This window comes from Odocoileus virginianus, chromosome 15 (assembly GCF_023699985.2).
Source record: "Odocoileus virginianus isolate 20LAN1187 ecotype Illinois chromosome 15, Ovbor_1.2, whole genome shotgun sequence".
NCBI classification, from domain to species: domain Eukaryota; kingdom Metazoa; phylum Chordata; class Mammalia; order Artiodactyla; family Cervidae; genus Odocoileus; species Odocoileus virginianus.
The window spans coordinates 51,481,197-51,503,570 of record NC_069688.1 but is presented as its reverse complement, the minus strand read 5'-3'; the positions used below and the strand labels follow the sequence as shown (position 1 = coordinate 51,503,570).

The 22,374-nt window shown below is 42.9% G+C and overlaps 2 protein-coding genes and 2 non-coding genes across 4 annotated transcripts in view; 1 reads left to right on the top strand and 3 right to left on the bottom strand.

Annotated features, from left to right (window-relative positions):
• MATN2 (matrilin 2) overlaps window positions 1-9,344 on the top strand; it is a 169,292-nt gene extending 159,948 nt beyond the window's left edge. Inside the window, 1 exon segment of the mRNA XM_070477357.1 lies at window positions 827-9,344. Within this exon segment, the coding sequence (XP_070333458.1) occupies window positions 827-882 (56 nt within the window). The 3' untranslated portion in view covers window positions 883-9,344.
• LOC139038520 (small Cajal body-specific RNA 8) lies at window positions 5,707-5,838 on the bottom strand. The gene has a single exon (XR_011491565.1). It is a non-coding gene; the product is annotated as a small Cajal body-specific RNA 8 (non-coding RNA).
• On the bottom strand, window positions 8,368-11,716 carry RPL30 (ribosomal protein L30). The gene is made up of 5 exons (XM_070477358.1): window positions 11,662-11,716; window positions 11,503-11,554; window positions 10,968-11,113; window positions 9,219-9,349; window positions 8,368-8,474 (listed from the first exon to the last, which is right to left on the bottom strand). The coding sequence occupies exons 2-5, from the start codon at window positions 11,521-11,523 to the stop codon at window positions 8,425-8,427; spliced, it is 348 nt and encodes a 115-aa protein (XP_070333459.1). The 5' UTR covers window positions 11,524-11,554; window positions 11,662-11,716; the 3' UTR covers window positions 8,368-8,424.
• On the bottom strand, window positions 8,654-8,785 carry LOC139038567 (small nucleolar RNA SNORA72). Its single transcript, XR_011491606.1, has one exon. It is a non-coding gene; the product is annotated as a small nucleolar RNA SNORA72 (small nucleolar RNA).
• Window positions 11,717-22,374: the final 10,658 nt, after the last annotated feature.

Below are 22,374 nucleotides of genomic sequence, written 5' to 3'. Positions count from 1 at the left end.
TCATTCTGCCATGCAGGGGGGCAGGTGGAGGGTACTAAGAAGCTTCAAAAAGGAAGACAAATGTTTATTCTAATGCTGTTCTTATTGTTTAGTTGCTAAGTTGTGTCCAACTCCTTGCGACCCCATGGACTGTAGCCTGCTAGGCTCCTCTGTCCACGGGATTTCCCAGGCAAGAATACTGGAGTGGGTTGCCATCTCCTTCTCCAGGGCATCTTCCCGACTCAGGGATTAAACTCCTGTCTCCTGCGAGGGCAGGTGGATTCTTTACCGCTGTGCCACCAGGGGCACCCTAATGAGCCCCTGGTCTGCCTTTTCCCAGCCCGCCTCTGAGGGTTTACTTCACAAGGTACTAAGGAAGTTATATGCGCCAGACGTCCTCAAGGCTGGTACCTTATGGTCTCATATGGCCTCATGGGTGAAAACTCCCCATCTTCTCTTCTGATGTCGTATCTTACTTTCCAAGACCTGATCCTTTTTTTTTTCTCCTCTCCTCATTCCCAGCATCATCAGTTCAGCTCCCAGAGGCGTGCTATGGTAAATTAATTTATAAGCAACAGGGGAGTGAGCAGAACTAAAATTTTTAAAAAGAAAAATTTGAACTATATGGATTTAATGTTAAAGAAAAAAAAGCATTTAACCCAACATAGATCTATAGTCTTAATAGTATGTACTAATGGGTTACTATAAACTTTTAAGTCAGAATTACAGAAATGGAAAAAACAAAAGCCTTGTATTTTGCAGGACACAAATTCTTTTGTAGATAAATCAAGTTGTATTTGAATGTAAATAGGCCATTCAGATTCCTCTTCCTTAATTTGAGATTTACTAGAAGAAATGACACAGAGAATGGAAGCCCTGGAAAATCGCCTGCGATACAGATGAAGATTCAAAATGCTCTATGTATTTGTACATCATTGTATCAAGGATTACAGTGAAAACAGTTCAGAGCCCCCAAAGCTCAGGCTATCATTAATTCCGTAAGGTTGTAAAGTAAAACAACAAGAGTTGAGAAAGCTGGTTTGCTATAGAACAAAGGCAAAAAGTACACACTAACTTGTATAAATTCATTGAGAAAAGAAAAAACAACCTATCAGAATCCTAAAATGAGTTTTATAAAGTGAGAAGAAATAAGCTATGCAAGATACTCTGTAACATACTGTGGACACAATTTGCTTTGGTCTTGTTCTGCCTTAGTGTTACAATATCATTTGACAACAAAATAAAATCTGCACAGTCTTACAGACTTAACTTCCGTAGAACACTGGCCATGGGAAAGCTATTTTTTTTTATCAGACTTTACCTTGATATATGTATATGGATGTATGCATAAAATCATAGAACATATGTACTTGTATAAGAAGTTAGATTTTTTATACAATATTAAAATTCATTTCAGAGAACAGTATTGTGTAAAATTCTTAATCTTAAATGCAAGATACGTATACATGAGAAAAGGCTGAGATACATATAAAAAAAAAATGTTGAATCTCACTGATAATCAGGAAACTGCAGGTTAAAGCAATCAACTTGGCAAAAGTTAGTGTCTGACTACAGTGTTGGTAAGGCTGAGGAAACACGGGGCTCTCACACACTGCTAGTGAGAACACAGATGGGCCGTCCCTGGAGAATAACCCGTCCCTACCTAGTGAAACTGAAACTGCAGCCCTACCCTGTATTCCAGCAACTGCACTTACAGGTATCTAACTCGATGATTTTAGCACATACATAGGAGGAGGCCTGTATGAGAATGTTACTAGAGTTTGCAAAAGTAACAAATTACAAATCACCTAATCACCACCAGAGGGGGAACAGATAAACTGTGGTATGATCCATATCTCAGAAATACTATGCAACATTTAAAAGAAAGTACTCAATCTACATGCACACGGTAAAACTTGAAAACAAAGATAAATTTTAAAAGCCAATGGGGGGACTTCCCTGGTGCTCCAGTGGTGAAGAATCTGCCTGCCAATGCAGGGGACGTGGGTTCAACCCCTGGTCCGGGAAGATCCCACATGCCTTGGAACAACTAAGCAAAATGTGCCACAACTACTGAGCCTGTGCTCTAGGGCCACAGAGCCGCCAACTACGGGGCCCACAGGCAGCAACTGCGTAAGCCCGAGCGCCAAGAGCCCGTGCCCCGCAACGAGAGCCACTGCAGAGAAGCCCGAGCACTGAAACTGCAGAAAGCCCAGCAACGAAGACCCAGCGCAGCCAAAAACCACCGTAATGATAAATAAATTAAAAAACAAAAACCCTCCCAAAGGGCAGTGGAGCAGAGTAGGAAGACCATCTCCTAGGCTTCAATCTTATCTGGAAACCATCTAGTTCTTTCCAAGTATAAAAGTTGTGATTCAAAGTATTACACCTTCAGTTTACATTTATATTTGAGTCTTCCATGTGATCCTGAAAACGGGTTTTCATCCAACGTGTGGATTTGGGTTGGCACTACCTTTTGAGATCTAATCCTAGCTTAGCCGTTACTTCCAGCTGTCTCCAGTCTACTTTGCGTTGAGTCCTGGCTCCCTCTAGTGGCTCTAGACGGCGTGCACACAAACACACTTCACTGCTCCCCTTGCCCACCCCCACATACACTTTAGCTGTTTAGGCCATTTCATTGTGCTGTTTTCAACTTTCTGCAACTTGGGAAGGAAGGTGCCTTCGTGGCAGAAAAAACCTCCAACTAATCCGTCAAGTTCACATAGTAACCCAAGATATTTAACTTGAGAACTGTCTAAAATTTAAAATAGTTTCCTGACTTCCCTAGCGGTACAGTGAGTAAGAATCCGCCTGCCAGTGCAGGGGACACCGGCTCGATCCCTGGATCCCTGGACCGGGAAGATTCCAGAAGCCGTGGAGCAAGTGAAGCCTGTGCACCACAACTCCTGAAGCCCGTGTGCTAGAGCCTGTGTTTCACAAGAGAAGCCACTGCAATGCAGCAAGAAAGATTGGCCAACATTCACTGCAACTAGAGAAAGCCCGCACACAGCAAAGAAAACCTAGTGTGACCAGAAAGAAAAAAAATAAAGTTGTCCATTTCTCGTTTGCTCTCTGTATATCTCAGGTATAAAGGTTTTGCTTTCCACGTTCACTCTTTGTGTGACCATTCCTCATCTAATAGTAGTAACTCGGGGCTCTAATCAAGACGGTGGAGTAGAAGGACGTGGAAAGCATATCCTCCCACAAATACATCAAAAACACTGACGTATGCAACAGTTCTCACAGAAGACCTACTAAACACTAGCAGAAGACCTCAGCCACCTGAAAGGAAAAGATCTCCACATAACCCTGGGTGGGACCAAAGAAAAAGAACAGAAAAAGCAGGATGGAACCTGCGCCCCTGGGAAGGAGCTGGAAGAGGAGTCACCAGGACAGAAAGGGGGCTTCAGAGGCGAGGGTCACAACCAGTGTGTGACAGAGAAACGGAGACAGAGCTGCCGTCTGTGCTGCCTGCCTGCACTCCCCGGCCGAGACGCACGTCTGCGGGCACAGCTGGGGCCGGGTGCTGAAACGGGTTTAGAGCACGGAGCTGGGGCGAGGGCTGGGGCTTAGCCGACCGGAGACGGCCAGAGAAGCCAAGCGCCAAGTGCCGTTGTTAGGTGGGGGGTGAGGGCCCGCCGTAGCAGCCTCTTTAGGCTCTGGGATCAGGTGCCGGGGGGTTGCCCAACTTAGGAGGCAGAGCTCTGGTCTCTCCCCACGGCTGTGCCAGACGCAGACGGACCCACTGCCAGCTTTGTAAACCCAGCGCTGCAGGATTGCTGTTCAGTCACCCAGTTGTGTGACTCTACACCTATGCTGCCTGCTTTGTAAACTCAGCGCAGCGCGACATCCAAGTGGAGAACAGGTGCTTCTGTGGCTGAGACGGATCTGCTCTTGGCAGCTGTGGGCTTCCTGAGTGCGTCCATGTGGGGGCGAGGCCGGGACAAGGCCTGGGCTGCCTCCGGCGCTCCCAGGCGGTCTAGGTGCATGACTGCCGCGCTCCTGGGCCCTGACTAGAGTGGATCTGTGCGGGTGGCCTTGTGGGCCACAAAGCACTCTCCCGGTGGACAGCTCCGGCAGAGGAATGCGCAGGGGCTCTTTTCCCGGTGCACGTGCTCCAACTCTGCCTACCTCACACCACAGCTCAGATACGCGACTCAGAAATGATCTGGGGGCCTCGGCTCCAATAACCAGGAAGACTGTCCCCAACAGGGCTGTGGCGACCACAGAGCAAAGAGGAGGCCCCACTCAACATCCACTGCAGACTCTGGCCATCACATCAGTCACACTCCTCACCAAAGGGATATTAAGGCCAAGAAACACCGAGGACAGGCAGCAGGCGTTCATACTAAACACAGGCCTCACATCAAAAATATTAAATCCACGCAGACTACACAGGGACATGCCCACACATCCCTCCAAGACCACAGTAAATAACCTGCTTCTCCTAAACTCAGAGTAAGAGAAATAGAAGTAAAATGAAGCAGGACCACTCGCAGTTAAAAAATCAAGAGAACTCCCCTGAAAGAACAATGAAACAGATCTCTTCAGTCTGACAGACACCCAAGTTCAAAAAGGAGATAATGAAAATACTGAAGGAATTAGGAAACTCTATGGATAGAAATGCAGATTACTGTAAAAAAAGAACCACAAACTATAAAGAGGAGCCAAGAAAAATCAGAACACTCATTTGCCAAGATGAAAGCTAAACTAAAAGGCAATGAAGAGCAGATGGAATACTGCAGAACAAATAAGTGACCTGGAAGATAGCATAGAAATCACCCAATTAGAACAGCAGACAAAAATCCAGATTGGGAGGAAAAAAAAGTGAAAGCATTAAGAGACCCGTTCAGTTCAGTTCAGTCGCTCAGTCATGTCCGACTCTGCAACACCATGAACCGCAGCACACCAGGCCTCCCCATCCATCACCAACTCCCAGACTTAACCCAAACCCATGTTCATTCAGTCGGTGATGCCATCCAACCATCTCATCCTCTGTTGTCCCCTTCTCCTCCTGCCCTCAATCTTTCCCAGCATCAGGGTCTTTTCTAATGAGTCAGCTCTCCCCATCAGGTGGCCAAAGTATTGGAGTTTCAGCTTCAACATCAGTCCTACCAATGAGACCGGTAGGATAATATAAAAGTGTGCCAATCTACACATACATAGGAATTCCAGAAGGAAAACGAAGCAAAAAGGTTTAAAAAATAAAACGTATTCTGAGAAATTATGGCCGAAAACTTCCCTAACCTAAAGAAACAGATATCCAGGTTCAGGAAGCACAGAGTCCTTCAAGTATTTTTTCTGACCACAGTGACATGAAACTAGAAATCAACAGCAGAAAAAGAAATGAGGGAAAAAATGGTTACAGGGAGACTAAAACAACATGCCATTAAAAAACCAATGAGTCAAAGATTAAATCAAAGAAACTAAAAAATACCTTGAGACAAGTGACAATGAAAACACACCCATACAAAATTTATGGAATACAGCAAAGGCAGCTGTTAGAGGGAAGTTCATAGTGATACAGGCCTTCCTCAAAAAAATGAGAAAAATCTCAAACTTACCTATCACCTAAAAGAACTCGAAAAAGAACAGAATCTAAAGACAGCAGAAGAAAAAAAATAAAGATCAGAGAGGAGACAAATAAGATTTTTTTTAATTTTATTAAATCCAAGTTATGAATAAGAAAGAATTCCATTCACTTGATGTATCTGAATACTCTAAAGAAACTGTCTGCCCCGTATCTGTCCGTTACGATTTCTCTCAATTCGTCCCGGTCATCAAAAGGCAGTGTTATTCTAGGGAGGCATAGTGACAATTAGAGCAGTACTTCAGCCCAATTTGTGTATCAGCCTCCCAGAAGATTTTTTTAAAAAATTGAAAAAAAAATCAATAAAGCCAAGAGCTGGTTTATTCAAAGGGTGTGCTCAGTTGCATCCAACTCTGTGGTCCCATGGACTGTAGCCTGCTGGTTTCCCATCCATGGAATTTCCCAGGCAAGAGTACTGGAGTGGGTTGCCATTTGCTTCTCCAGCGGATCCTCCCAACCCTGGGATCGAACCCAGGTCTCCTGCACTGCAGGCAGCTTCCTCACCACTGCACCACCTGGGAAGCCCTTGAAAGGGTAAACATGGACAAATCTCTAATCATGCTCACCAAGAAAAGAGAAAACCCAAGTAATCAAGAGGAAGAGGACTTCCCTGCTGGCACACGGTTAAGAATCCACCTGTCAATGCAGGGGATATGAGTTCGATCCTTGGACAGGGGAGATATCACAAGCCAGAGCAACTATGCCTGTGTGCCCCAACTGCTGAAGCCAATGGGAATAGAGCCTGTGCTCCACAACAAAAGTTGCTGCAATGAGAAGGCCGCGAACCGCAACTAGAGTAGCCCTTGCTCTCCTGCAAATAGACAAAGCCAGTGCATGGTGACAAAGATCCAGTGTAAGCAAAAACAAAAATAAAAAAAAACAAAGGAAGAAATGAAAAAGAAATAACAGATGCCGCAATGGAACAGAATACCGAGCCCCAAAATAAATCTACCTACCTATAATCAATTGGCTCAGACAGTAAAGAATCCACTTGCAACATGGGAGACCTGGGTTTGATTCCTTGGTCAGGAAGATCCCCTGGAATAGCTACCCACTGCAGTATTCTCACCTGGAGAATTCCATGGACATCAAAGCCCAGTGGGCTAGTCCATGCGATCACAAAGAGACAAGACTAAGATACCAACATGCTGACTTTAAGTTCAGTAAATACTCAACTTTTTGGATAGTGTATTGAAGGCATTCACATCTGTGTCTCATTCCTCTACCACCAAAAACTGCCTTCACAAGTTGACTGACTCTAAAGTCCAAAAGACATTTCTAACACTTCTGCAAACTTAGAACCCAACACATGTCCTGAGTATACCCCACCAGCAATAATCAACTCTATAAATCTGAGTCACCATTTCCCCCTAATTCCTTTTAGTGTTTCAAAGGGTATTACATGTGAGAAAAGGGTTACACAGGACATACTTGGGAGATGTAGTATGTGGTATCCCCCCAATCTGAACACCAAACCTACTTCAGAGTACATCTTTTAAGACTGAAAATATATAAAACACACTTTGTGAAACTGTGAAATACTGAAGATCTGGGAATATACTGAAGTTGTCCCAAGAACATTTTTTCTACAAAGGCTTCCCAGTGACAGATTTTATTTTCTTGGTCTCTAAAATTATTGCAGATGGTGACTGAAGCAATGACAATTAAAAGACACTTGATTCTTGGAAGAAAGTCTATGAACAACCTTGACAGTATATCAAAAAGCAGAGATATTACTTTGCCAACAAAGGTCTGTCTAGTCAAAGATATAGTTTTTCCAATAGTCATGTATGGATATAAGAATTGGACCATTTAGAAAGCCAAGGGCTGAGGAGATGATGCTTTTGAACTGTGGTGTTGGAGAAGACTCTTGAAGAGTTCCTCGGACTGCAAGAGGAGATCAAACCAGTCAATCCTAAAGGAAACCAGTCCTGAATATTCATTGGAAGGACTGATGCTGAAACTCCAATACTTTGGCCACCTGATGTGAAGAACTGGCTCATTGGAAAAGACCCTGATGCTGGGAAAGATTGAAGGAAGGAGAAGGCGACGACAGAGGATAAGATGGTTGGATGCCATTACCAACTAGACAGACATGAGTTTGAGCAAGATCTGGGAGTTGGTGATGGACAGGGAAGCCTGGTGTGCTGCGGTCCACGGGGTCACAAGAGTCGGATACGACTGAGCGACTGAACTGAACTGTACTACTATAAACCCTTAAGACCTTGCTTCAATAGAACTTCTCTCACCCTGTGAAAATCTGGAGGTGGAAGGAACATATTTCACTTAATCCTCTTTGCTACTCAGATTCAGTGGATTTAAAGTGGACTGTAAAACTGCAGTTCTGGTTAGATTCTGGGTATTGACCCTTGTTGCCTCTGACATACTCAACAAAATGACAACAATACCAGAGACTTCTCTAGTGATCCAGTGGTGAGGAATTTCTCTTGCAATGCAAGGGACACAGGTTTGATCCCTAGTCGTGGAACTAAGATTGGACACGCTGTAATTAAGTCTGTGTGCATATCGCCACCAAGACCCAACGAAGCCCAATAAACATTTTTTAAAAAATGACAGCCATATCCTGGGACTGAAATTATGAAAACTAAATTTTAAAAATCTAGTACTGGAAAGGAACTCAGTGCACTCCCTTTACAAAAACGGGGAAAGTGAAACTGGGATATCTGGCTCTTAACCCACAAGTTTTGCCACTGTATCTTGATGCCCCATCTTCACTAATCTAGCTTCAGGGAAGTATACTGGGACAAGAAGAAATAAAAATAAATAACTGCAATGAATACAGTGTTTTTAAAACAAGCTCTGGCCAGTTTTATTAAAGAAAAATTGTACATGCTTTACTTTTCACCAGTCTGTTCTGGCATGCTTCTAATAATATCAGAATCACCTAAAAAACAAAACACAGTAATTTTTACAACTCATTTAATGGCAACTGGTAATCATCAAACTAGCAACGGTTATCTTCAAAAATTATCACACTAGCTGTGCTACCATTTCTCAAGGTTGATCAGATACCTAGAGTCACAGACAATTCCCACACAAGATACGTCATGTAAATCAGACTTGGTTTATCACCAGCATTTATAAAACCAGACCTAGGCAAAGAACTAGGTCTGGGGACACATGCATGGTCTTAATATAGCGAATGTTTAGCCTGCCCTGATTATTACAAAATCAGAACAGCGAGAATATTCGCAGTAGCTTCACGAATTAGAAATTCTTAAGTTCAAAACATGACGTGTTGTTTGTAGGCCCTTTTTTCCCCTCAACCTAATTTTATTCACCTATTCTCAGGCAGCCAGTAAGGATTCCTTTCTTCTACTGTTTCACCTGATTATTCCCCCCCTTTATAATTTCACCTTATACCAAGGCCGTAAGACATAATTTCTCAGGTGCACTATGAAATTAAACTCATGATCTCAAAGTAAAAAGAAATTTCATTTATAACAAAGTACATTTATGTACTGACATTCACTACTAACTCTCCATGACATAAGCCTGCAGGATATCCCTTGCTATATAAATTCTCAGTATCTGAACTTAGGAACCAAAGACATTTGTATAGTAAGAAGTCATTGTATTACATCATAAAGAAAAAAAAAAGACTTATTATATGACTGAAAAAGCATACCTGGATCAATGATAGCCAGTGTGCATACTCTGTAGTATTTTCCACATGCTGTGCCCAATTCAATATTATTGCCACTGTAGTGATGGACACCAGTTTTGGCCAACATGGCGTAATACTCTATTTCAGATTTCCTTTGGGGGTTTAAAAAAAAGGCAAATAAATACCATACCAACTGACACAGATTAAATGTTACTTCTCTCATTAGTTCCAATGTTGGTAAAGCCTTCAAACAGTAAGCCACTTATTATTCTTAAAAATATATTCATTATCCAACCCAACCATCCTTTGGACCCTCTACAGTATATATTTGTGCTCATGGAAGAAGAGGGTACGGAATAAAATCATCATTTGCTTAGCATTTACTATCTGCCAGACACTTTACCTAATTCCCATGACAATGTCTAAGCCATTTCTAATCCCTCTGGTGCTTGAGCCCTGGATGGAGAGTGATAGAACAGGTATACCTCCTCAGATACTGCAGATTCCTTCCAGACCATTGCAATAAATCAAATATTGCAATAAAGCTAGCCACAGGAATTTTTAAATTTCCAAGTGCATATAAAAGTTGTTTAACCTATATGTAGCCTGTAAGTGTTCAACAGCATTATGTCTTAAAAAAAAAAAAAAAAACCCAATGTACATACATAAGTTAAAATATTTTGTTGCAAAAATAAATAAATAGCCCAACCATTAACCATCACCTGAACCTTGAGGGAATTGTAGTAGTAACATCAAAGAACACAAATCATCATAACAAAGAAAAAGTCGGCAGCTACAGACTTATACAATGTAAGGCTGCCACAAATCTTCAATTTATATAAAAAACAAAGAGCAACTATGAAGTGAAGAAAAGCTAAATGCAATAAAACAAAAACAGGCATGCCACAGGCTTGCACTTGCCCAAAGTTAATGTTTTTGTGACCACTAAGTAGGTAGAGAGCCATCAAGGAACTTGTTAAAAACCCATCAGGCCCCAATCCAGATCCATTAAATCTGAACTTGCATTTAAACCAAATCATTTGCGATTGTATGTACATTCATGCTGAAAGGCACTACTCTAATAGGTAAGTGTGAATGGTTTGCAGTAAGACCAAAGGTTTGAGATGGGATGGAAGAGAGCTCTCCAGGCTTTGCCCATAGGGACAGACGCCCTGTATGAAATGCTGTGAGGTTATGCATTACCACAGAAAATCGACAAGCACAGGCACTGAAAATACGGCTGATACTCTGCGTGGCCCAACTTGAACTTACGCACAGTACCTCGTAAGTTCAGTTTCAAAACAGTGAATCAGGCAAAAACTGGGTGAACTGGGAGGGTGCAGACCCACAGGCCAGCCTGAACTCTTCTGATCTTAGCTTCTCTAACTACAAGTAGTTCATAAAATGAAGTCCTTTTAAAACACCTCAAAGTTAGAAGAACAAGCAAAAAAAAAAGGCAGGACATAAGGAAAAGCAACTTATGTTTCTGCGCTACCCTCAAAGTTTGCCCTTCTTTGGTTTCTGCCACACATTTCTCCCAAAGAGAACCTCATAGAAGGAGATGCTATGAGGGGGAGAAAAATCAAGAGCCAAACACAAGAGAAACCCTTAAATTATCCTGCAAATGTGCCCCTGTAATACAAATTCTACTTGACACCCAGCTCAAGATACCCAGAGCTTGCGCTCTGTGAGCTTGCGCTCACACTCCTGGATATTCGCTTACGAGGAATTTACAGAGGAGGACACACACCCTCAGGTTCTTTCAATTACCTCAAGGCTGGGCAGTTGTTGGCGAGGATGACCAGTTTCGCTTTGCCTTGTCTGATCATTTTCAGAGTCTGTTTGTACCCCAGCACGTACTTTCCACTTTTCATAACCAGCTGGAGCCTAGAGTTGATCGACTCCAGTGACTTTTTCTACAAAGCAAACATTTAATACGAACTTGAAGGCCTTGTTTGCAACCACTCAAGACTGGATCCAGGGACTTCCCTGGTGGTCCAGTGGTTAAGTCTCCCGCGCTTCCAAGCAGGGAGCACGGGTTCCATCCCTAGAAAGGGAACGAAGATCTCGCAAGCCACGGCCAAAAAAAAACCAAACTGGATCCAGCTTCCTGGAACCGGAGCCCCTTAATAAAACCTCCGAAGTAGAGGGTTCCAAGGCACTGAGACGGACTCTCGGGTTCTTTCTGGAAGCCTCCTAGGCCAGCGGGAACGCTGTACGCCCAGAGTGCTCAGAACTGCCCGCCCCGGCCAAGACTCATCTCTCCACGTGAAATAGGCTTCCGGCCCCGGCCTGCTTCACTCACCGTCTTCTTTGCGGCCACCATCTTCCTGCTTTAGATGCGGGATGCCCCCAACCTAGAACACAGAGGACAGGACAGGAAGTTTACGATCCGAAGTTCCAAACCGGCAACTCCCTGGGCTCCGCGCGCTGCCAAAACCTCGGCCCGGAGGAGCCCACTCACCAAGAGCAGCCGCCAAGATGGCCGGGGAGCGAGAAAGGAAAGAGTTCCCACAATGCCAAGCTCTTCGCGGCGGGGCCGTGCGCCGTCACGCCGCGACAGGAAGCGGAAGCAAATGTCCAGTGGAAGGGGCGGGACAAGAGGAGGCGGGCCGGTACTGGTTACTATGGCGGCTCAGTGGTGTCCGGCCTTTTGCGACTGTAGCCCGCCAGGCTCCTCTGTCCGTGGGGATTCTCCAGGCGAGAATACTGGCGTGGGTTGCCATTTCCTTCTGCAGAGGATCTTCTGACTCAGAGAACGAACCCAGATCTGCATTACAGGCAGAATTTTTTTTTTTTTTTTAACCGCCGGAGCCACCAGGTTTTGCAGCCGAGTGGTCTGAAATTTCACCTTGCTGTGTTCTGCTGCTCTGAAGCGGCGCGCTGCGGAACTCAGGAAAGTGGAACCGGACGGGAGTTGGAGAAGCCGACTGAGAGTGAAGCGGGAGGGGCGCTGAGAAGAGGCGGCGTCTGGACTCGGCCTCAGTGCCACAGAGCGCACTTCTGCCCGAAGCCCCGGCTCTTAGGAGACTCGGGGAGGACCCAGGTGCGCCTCAGCTCCCAGGACTACGCTCTGCTGCTGGCTCCCTTGAACTCACCTCTAATGTAGCGATGTTAGTGTGAACGTCTAAGCCGGAGCGAGCGATAAAACAGGTCTAACTAAAAATCTTTTTGTTGTGAACGTTGGATATTGATTAAAACAAAAAGAAAGTCCAGTGACGAATCATTCAAAATATTAGGCACAGGAAGTCTCTCACCACCACACACGCAAGCAAAAAAAAAAAAAAAAGGTAAAAATCAGGCCAATAAGTAAGCTATCATCATATGTCAACTTTTAGGAATCTGTCGTACAGAGGCAATCATTCGTGCCCAAAGACATGAGAATAGGGATGTTTATTTCAGCATTAGTTTGCAAAACAGAAATGGAAACATCAAATGTTCATCATTCTTAACCAATATATGTGTTTGCATATGCAGAAAAGTCATGTCTTGGGACTTCCCTGGTAGTCCACCCTGCCGTGCAGGGGACACTGGTTGGATCCCTGCTGGTAGAGGAACTGGGATCCCACCTGCCACAGGGCAAGTAAGCCCAGTCACCACAACTAGAGAGCCTGCCCAGGGAAACGAAGACCCAGTCTAGGACAACAGAATAAATAAATGAAATAATCTTTAAAAAAAAGAAAAGAAAATTCAAGTCTTGGGAATTCCCTGGTGGTCCAGTACTTAGGACTGTATGCTTCCACTGTAGGGGGCATGGGTTTCATCCCTAGTTGGAGAACTAAGAGTCCACATGCTGAAGAGCCAAAAAAAGAAAAACAAATTCAAGTCTGGAAAGGTAATCACTGAAACACATCTTTGGATGAGAGATGAGTAGGTGGTGAGAAAAGAACATTTAATTGTACTTTATATGTTTTAGCACTGTTTGAATTATTTAAGCATTCACTGTTATGTAAAGAGCTCATTTTTAATAAAATAGTGGTTGATTTAAACAAATCTTGTGAAACTTCAGTTATTTCTTAAAGCGGTAATTTTCAAAGTATGACTTCCAGATCACCAGATTCAGAACCACCTTGAATTCTGACTCTTGGGCTCTTGAATTCAGACGCCCAGGTGTGTAAAGAAATCCTGGGATGTGGGGCCTGGAAATCTGAGCTTAATAAGCAACCTCTATGATTTTTTTTTTTTAATGTATTTATTTGGCTGCATTGGGTCTTAGTTGTGGCACATGGTATCTTTTGTTGGGATGCCTGAACTCTAGTTTTGGCTCGGGGTTAGTTGCTCCGGGATGTTAGCTCCCCGACCAGGGCTGTGTGCAGTGGATGTTAGTTCTCTTCCTCAGTCCCACTCCTGTCTCCCCAACCTCCCCATCACAACCACTCACACACACCTCAAGTCATCCATGGCATTGCAAAACCCAAACACTAGTGGAAGAAAGGCTTGCCATGCAAGAATGACTGTCAAATCCTTTGGCTTGTGAAGAGTTAGTAACTATTTCCACACCTGTATTTATTAGAGCTGGAGTCGGCAAGTTTTTTCTGTAAAGAGCCAAATAATAAAGGTTTTAGACTCTGGGGCTGTATGGTCTCTGTGGCAACTACTCAACTCTGCTGACACAGCACCAGAGCAGTCAGAGACAATATGTAAATGGATGAGCACGGCTGTGTTCCAATAAAACCTGCAGGCCATGGTTTGTTCACCCCTGTGTTGGAAGATTAGTATTACTTTTATTTAAAACAGCTACTTTAAGTCATCCCTTCTCTAAAGAGATAAATGAAGTATTTATGGTGCCCCCTGCAGTGGAAGCCCAGAGTCTTAACCACTAGACCACCAGGGAAGTCGCTGCAACTTTCAAATTGTTAAATAAATGTAAATAAAATCCTAAAATAAATGTAGATAAATAAATGGAGTAAATGCAGCAAGTGAAAGTCACTTAGTCATGTCTGACTCTTTGTGACCCCACAACTATATAGTGCATGGAATTCTCCAGGCCAGAATACTGGAGTGGATAGCCTTTCCCTTTTCCAGGGGATCTTCCTAACCCAGGGATCCAACCCAGGGATCCAACCCAGGTCTCCCGCATTGCGGGTGGATTCTTTACCAGCTGAGCCACAAAGGAAGCCCAAATGCAGCAAAGAGTTAGTCATTGTTGAATGTAAAGTCGAAGATAAATGAGTATTTGTTGCACTATTCAACTTTTTGTGAGTCTGAAAATCTTCATACCAAAAAGTGAAAATCCAGTGTGTCTTTTACACTTACATCACATCTCATTTAAAAAAAATTTTTTTTTTTTTTTTTTAAGTCGCTCAGTCGTGTCCAACTCTGCAACCCCGTGGACTGTAACCCACCAGACTCCTCCATCCATGGGATTCTCCAGGCAAGAATACTGGAGTGGGTTGCCATTAATGACATTTAAATGTTCAGGAACAATTTCAGATTACTATATAGTAATATATATAGATATAGATTACTATAGATACAGTAATAGATATAGATTACTATATCTGAATAATATTCAGATTACTAGATAGATGGGCTTCCCAGGTGGCGCTAGTGGTAAAGAACTACCAGCGCAGGTAGATGTAAGAGACGTGGGTTCCATGCCTGGGTTGGGAAGATCCCCTGGAGGAACATGGCAGTCCACTCCAATATTCTTGCCTGGAGAATCCCATGGACAGAGGAGCCTGTCGGGCTACAGTCCATAGGGTCGCAAAGAGTCGGACACAACTGAAGTGACAGCACACATGCATGTGTCTTTTTTTAAATTTATTTTTTTGAAGGATAATTGCTTTACAAAATTTTGTTTTCTGTCAAACCTCAACATGAATCAGCTACAGGTATACATATATACCCCCTCCCTTTTGAGCTTCCCTCCCATCTCCCTCCCCATCCCACCCCCGTAGGTTGATATAGAGCCCCTGTTTGAGTTTCCTGAGCCATACAGCAAATCCCTGTTGGCTATCTATTTTACATATGGTAATGTGAGTTTCCATGTTACTCTTTCCATACATCTCACCCTCTCCTCCCCTCTCCCCATGTCTATTCTCTATGTCTGTTTCTCCACTGTTGCCCTGTAAATAAATTCTTCAGTACCATTTTTCTAGATTCTGTATACATGTGTTAGAATATGATATTTATCTTTCTCTTTCTGACTTACTTCACTCTGTATAATAGGTTCTAGGTTCATCCACCTCATCAGAACTGACTCAAAGTCTTTCCTTTTATGGCTGAGTAATAGTCCATTGTATATATGTACCATGACTTTATCTATTCATCTGTCAATGGATATCTAGATTGCTTCCATGTTCTAGCTATTGTAAATAGTGCTGCAATGAACAATGGGATGCATGTGTCTTTTTCAATTTTGGTTTCCTCAGGGTATATGCCTAGGAGTGGGATTGCTGGGTCATATAGTGGGTTTATTCCTAGTTTTTTAAGGAATCTCTGAACCATCTTCCATAGTGGCTCTATCAAGTTACATTCCCACCAACAGTGCAAGAGCGTTCCCTTTTCTCCATACACTCTCCAACATTTATTGTTTGTAGATTTTTTGATGCTGGCTACTGTGACTTATGTGAGGTGATATCTCATTGTAGTTTTTGATTTTCACTTCTCTAATGCATGCATGCATCTTGCAAAGAGTTTTGAGCGTGGTCACTGAAGCACAATGGTCAGAAGTCTGATAGCTCCACTGCATTGCCAAAGAAACCATGTGTTCAATTGAAATATGGCTGACTAATAAAAAGGAATGAGGGCTTCCCGGGTGGTCCAGTGGTTAAGATCTGCCTTGCACTGCAGGAGATGGGTTGGAGGTATACAGGTATTCATCAAACTATTCAACCATTTGTGAGTTTGAAAATCTTCATACCCCAAAGCCGAAGAATGTGTATGTTTCAAGAAAGGCCTTTATAGACTTCCCTGGTGGCACAGTGGACAGAAATCTACTTGCTAACGCAGAGGACACAGGTTCGATCCCTGGACTGGGGAGATTCCACGTGCTTCGGAGCAACTAAGCCCATGTGTTCACAACTTCTGAAGCCCAATGCCTACAGCCTGTGCTCCATAATCCACAAGAGAAGTCACGGCCATGAGAAGCCCTCACATAGCAACTAGAGAAAACCCGTGAGAAAAAGCAGCGAAGACCTGGTACAATAAAAAATCAATCAATAAAAATAAATTGAAAAAAATAATAAAAGACGTTGCCTCCAGACTTTATTTTCCCTGGATGCTAGTCTGAAGCATTTCAGAGTGATTTAGAAGGAATTACCAACAGGTCAACGTGACAGGACAGGCTCTCTAGTTCTCCTTCACCAAAATCGCTGCTCCAAGTTTCTGACAGTTCTCCAGGCACCTGCATTATTGTGCTTCTGGTTTTTACTTGGTGTGAGAATGAAAAGTGACAGCCTGCATTCCCTGTTAGAGCAGATACTAACAAGTTCATCTGATATTCATTGGTTCAGTACACTGGCCCATCCCTGTATTGTGAAGCAGTTAAACCTATCATGTTCATTACCATCAACTATTACTTATTCAGTGTCCAGATTAGGAAGGAGCTGGTTAGTTACTTGGAAATCTACTGTCTAATTCAACCTTCATATCCTTCAGTTACCATGGATGTTAAAAATGCTCAGAAATATAGCAGAGAGAGGGAGGGACAGTGAATCCAAGTGAAAAGACCCTGTAAACTCAGTGAATGTTGATGGCCTTTCAACTAACTAAATATATATACACTGATAGATGAATTTTGAACCTACAGGGGACAAGAAGGAACGAATGCTTACATATTTCTCTCTACCCTTTCTGCCTCCACAATAATGAAGAATCCAAAATATTTCTTCTATACCCATTCCCATTCAGACTGGGAATATGCCAGACTGTACTGGATTAAAACTAGACCAGAGAAACACTTTCTCCTATTTTCTTAAAAATCATTTGTCTATTTCTCAAAAAGCATATGTTTTTTATACTCTTGGATACAAAGAAGTCAGAGCACTTTATTCACTATTTTCCTGTGGAGGAGTGACACTTTTGGAAAGTAGATTGGTGTCTATAAAGGTTGGTCTTTTGCTTGCTTTATATTTCTTAGAGTCAGTTTTTGAAATTTTAGTAGAAATGGAATTCCTGTCTAAATGTTCACAAAAGAATGACACTTCACATTTTATTTTTAATAATTTGAAAAGTTTGCCATTTGGGACCTCCCTGGGAGGATCCAGTGGTTCAAATTCCATGATTACATTGCTGGAGAACTAAGATCCCTGGTTAGGGGACTAAGATCCCATATGCTGAATTGCTCAGCCAAAAAAAAATTTTTTTTTCTTAGATTTAAAAAAGAGAAAAGTCTGCCATGTACTGTTATCCTTAATAAACTGTAATGTATAGGCTAAGACATCAATTTTTTTTTTTTTTGCTTTTAACTAGAACTTAATTCTGTAATACCACATCAGGCTAATCAGAAAATGTCACTGATTACTTAACAGAGAAAAAGAGAACAAATGCAATTTTGTGACAACATCAAAACATGAGTGTGTCTAGGAAAAATGGTAAAAGGAGTCCTTGAAGGTAAGAAGATTCATAAACTATACCTCCAAGATACAACACCTTTAAAATCACAGTATCAATTATGATTCGGTATTATCAAGAAAAGACTAAAGGAATAAGAATGAGTGTGGTCTATTACAGTATACTAACACATATATATGGAATATAGAAAGGTGATAACAATAACCCTATATGCAAAACAGAAAAAGAGACTCAGATGTATAGAACAGACTTGTGGACTCTGGGAGAAGGCGAGGGTGGGATGTTTCAAGAGAACAGCATTGAAACATGTATATTATCTAGGGTGAAACAGATCACCAGCCCAGGTTGGGTGCATGAGACAAGTGCTCGGGCCTGGTGCACTGGGAAGACCCAGAGGGATCGGGTGGAGAGGGAGGTGGGAGGGGGGACTGGGATGGGGAATACATGTAAATCCATGGCTAATTCATTTCAATGTATGACAAAAACTACTGTAATGATGTAAAGTAATTAGCCTCCAACTAATAAAAATAAATGGAAAAAAAAAAAAAGAATGAGTGTGGTCTGTGAAAGGGAAGATAGTAGGCATTCTATTTCAGACTAGATACTTATTTGTAAGCAATAAAAACAAGTTAGCTCAGTTAAGCAGAAATGTGTTTTGTAGTCTACCAAATGAACAAGACCCCATCTACGTATACTGGTTATGGGGAAGCAACACTATTTATCAGTCATTAATTCATAGCAAACCACAGGAAAATACCCCTTCAAAAGTGCTTTATCTTGACTATGCCATAACTGAGTGCCATCCCATCATTCTATAGGTTTGCCTTCTTCTGGATGATGAGATATAATGAAAGACCAGTAAATCACATAGAAATTAACCTATTACTTGTCTCATGATAAAGTGAGTTTTTGATAAGATGTACTAAATAATGTCTTGATGGATGTGTGATGTCTTGATACCATCCCCTAAATTGATGATGCAATTAGAGGCATGATGAGCAGGAAATGCAAACCTAATCCAGTATCTATTACAATAATGGTTCTCCACTGTCCCCAAAGAGGTCTAATCACTCTTCCATGAAGAAGATCTTAAAAAGGAAGCATACCATTTCAGAGGCTTACAGTTGGTCACGCTTGCTGCTGAGTTAGGCACTCGGTCAGGTAAGCCATGTTAAGTGGTTTGAGCCCATACATGGTTCCTATCCCTGTCATTTTATCCCTGAGCCCACTGAACAGGCATTGGGATGGCTCATGAGAAAGACTTCCTAACACACACAGGGCACCGGGTGGCTCAGATTATTGTTCACTTGATTATAAAATGCTTCCTCTGAAGGAAATGGCATGACTAACAAATTATCTCTGAGGAAAAGCAAGATACCCAAGTCCACTCCTAAAAAAATACTTAATAAGCTCAGCAAGCCCTCGTTACTCCAATACTTTGGCCACCTGATGTGAAGAGCCGACTCATTTGAAAAGACCTTGATGCTGGGAAAGATTGAAGGCAGGAGAAGGGGATGACAGAGGATGAGATGGTTGGATGGCATCACCAACTCAATGGACATGAGTTTGAGTAAACTCCGGGAGTTGGTGATGGACAGGGAGGCCTGGCGTGCTGCAGTCCATGGGGTGGCAAAGAGTCGGACACAACTGAGTGACTGAACTGAACTAAAACCCTGGTTTAGCATGAAAGCATTAATATTCAAGTTATGTATTTATGTTTAACTAATCTGTGAGTTATTACATCTCTCTCTCTGTTTTTTTTCTTTGGCTGCAGGGCATATGGGATATTAGTTCCCTAACCAGGGACTGAGCTCACACCCCTTGCAGTGTAAGTTTGGAGTCTTAACTAGTGGACCAGCAGGGAAGTCTCCTGCACTTCTTTTTGTGACAGTGGAGTTTTGAAAATTTTCATTATCTAAATAAAATTAAATGTGACTTTAAAAAAAAAAGACTCATCTGAAATGGGATGAATCATCTGAAGTCAGCTATGAGCTGACTTGCACCCCTACACCAAAGTCCTATTTCAACCTAACCCCCACTGTGATTCAATCTGGAGTTAGGGTCTTTAGGAGCTAATTAAGGTTAAATGGGGTCATAAGGTTGGGACCCTAATCTGATCTAAAACCCCTCTTATGAAGACACAGTGAGAAGGCTGCAATCCACAAGATGGAAAGAAATCGAATAGGCCAGCATTTTGGTCTTAGACTTCCTAAGTTCCAGAAATGTGAGAAATAAGCATTTGTTTAAACCACCCAGTTTATGGTATTTTGTTATGGCAGCCCAATCTAGTATAGGGCCTTCTGAAAACATTTATATAGCACACAAATATTTCCTAAATCTAGGCCTATTCCACATTCCTCTCCCCTAAACTTCCTGGTACCAATCCTGTAATCATGCTCCTTCCAAGTTTTTGACTTGGAATCAGGCCAAATCATTAGTCATTTTCAAAATACTTCTCTTTCCTTAGGGCACAGTAACCCCAGACAGAAGGTAAGGAGAAGAATCACAATCCATATTTGTAATGTTGTGAAATGTATTTCCTCATAGATACCCAGTTTCTTCTTCCCTTGAAGGGATTTGTGAACTGATGGTTAGGTGGCCAAGGCATCAATGAGGCTTGCACTGCAGAAGGGAGACAGAGATGAAGATGGAGAAAGAGAAAAGAAGGAAGGGACCAGGAGGGGGGAGGAGAAGGGAAGATGGGAATGAAGGGAGAGAGGAGGGAAAAACCTCTAAACATATGCTAAAGACCATAGCTGTGTACCCCATGACCCATATAGGGAAACACGACACATTTCAGGCAATTTGAGCATCAAATAAGTAAAGATGATGTTATGGGCTGAATCATGGCCTCCCCCCAGTTCATATGTTTAAGCCCTAACCCTCCTATACCTTGTAATGTGGCTGTATTTGGAGCTACTGTCTTTAAAGAGGTAATTAAGGCAAAATGATGTCAGTTTAATATGACTGGTGTCCTTATAAGATTATTATAAGAAACACAGATTATAAGACACAGAAACAAATGGCAGGAAGACCATGTACTGCCATCTACCTGCCAAGGACACAGGCCTTCAGAAGAAACCAACCCTGCTGATAACTTTAATTCAGACTTCCAGCCTCAGAACTGCGGAGGAAATAGATTTTTGTTGTTTAAGGCACACAGTCTGATACTTTGTTAAGGCAGCCATAGCAAATTAACACAGATGGTAACATAGCTCCTTGAATAATGTAAAAATAAATGAGTATTTATTGCTATAAATATATGAATAATAAGTGGAGGGAAAGGGAAATGCTTCCTTAGAGTAGCATAATGAGAAATTAGGAAATTACAAAATTCACCATTTAATAATCAGAGTAGTAATTGATCCAAGCAAGACTATTAATGCATGCTAAAAGTAGCAGGTAAAAGTTTGATGAGATAAAGGATACTTAGTGTTAAACTCTCTTCCCATACATTGAAAGTGAAGTTGCTCAGTCATGTCTGATTCTTAACGACACCATGGACTGTAGCCTATTAGGCTTCTCCATCCAGGGGATTTTCCAGGCAAGAATACTGGAGTGGGGTGCCATTTCCTTCTCCAGGGGATCTTCCTGACCCAGGGATCAAACCCGGGTCTCCTGCATTGCAGGCAGACGCTTTACCCTCTGAGCCACCAGGGAAGCCCCCCATACATTATTAAGGGTAACATAGTGACTTTTCAGTGGAGAAACCTGGAAGACACTACCTTAACTAACTGATCAAAGTTAACAGCACCAATAATAGGGCACATTGATATTATGGGCTAGTTGATATAATCCACAGACAACGTAACAGTATTCTAGTCAAAACTGCGTAAACCGAAAACAATCATGAGGAAACATCAGACAAACTGGAACTGAGACACCTACAAAATAAATGGCTTGTTTTCTGGAAAAAAAAAAAATCAAGGTCATGATAGACAAAGACTGAAAAACTAGTTTGCTTTAGTTTATTTGAAGCAAACTAAAAAGGGACGCGTCAACCAAACGCAAGGTTCAGTGACGGACAGGGGACAGGGAACCCGGCGTGCCGCAGTCCACAGGGTCGCAAGGAGTCTGACAGGACTGAGCGACTGAACAGCAAAGTCCTGGGTGGGACACTTGACCACAGTTGAATAGAGAGAGCGGATTAAATAGTATCTTCTCAACGTTCAACTTCCTCGTGTTAACAGCCCTGAAGTTATGTAAGAAGCCTGTCATCACAAATCCAGTCACCAATCAATAGCCACTGGCCACCATCGCCTCCTCCCCTCCCCAGCTATTTAGGGATGACTCAGACGTGAGCCCTCCCAAGCCCTTCGCCCCTTCTCCCAAAACTCAGCATCTTTATCCCTACTTCCGAGGCAACTTTCCTCTCTGCCTTTACCACCTTCTCCACCTTCGGCCTAGCTGGCTCCTTTCTTGTCTCTGTCCTCTTCTGAGTCTCCGCTGTCCCCTCCCTGGCACCTTCTCCCCACCAGCGGCTCGCTTCCCTCTCCAGGTGCGCGCCCCCACCCAGCGGTGCGCGCCCTCCAACGCAGCGGTGCGCGCCCCCACCCAGCGGTGTGCGCCCCCAACGCAGCGGAGCGCGCCTCCCATCCAGTGGTGCGCGCCCCCCAGCACAGCGGAGCGCGCCCCCACCCGGAGCACCGCTGCGCGCTTG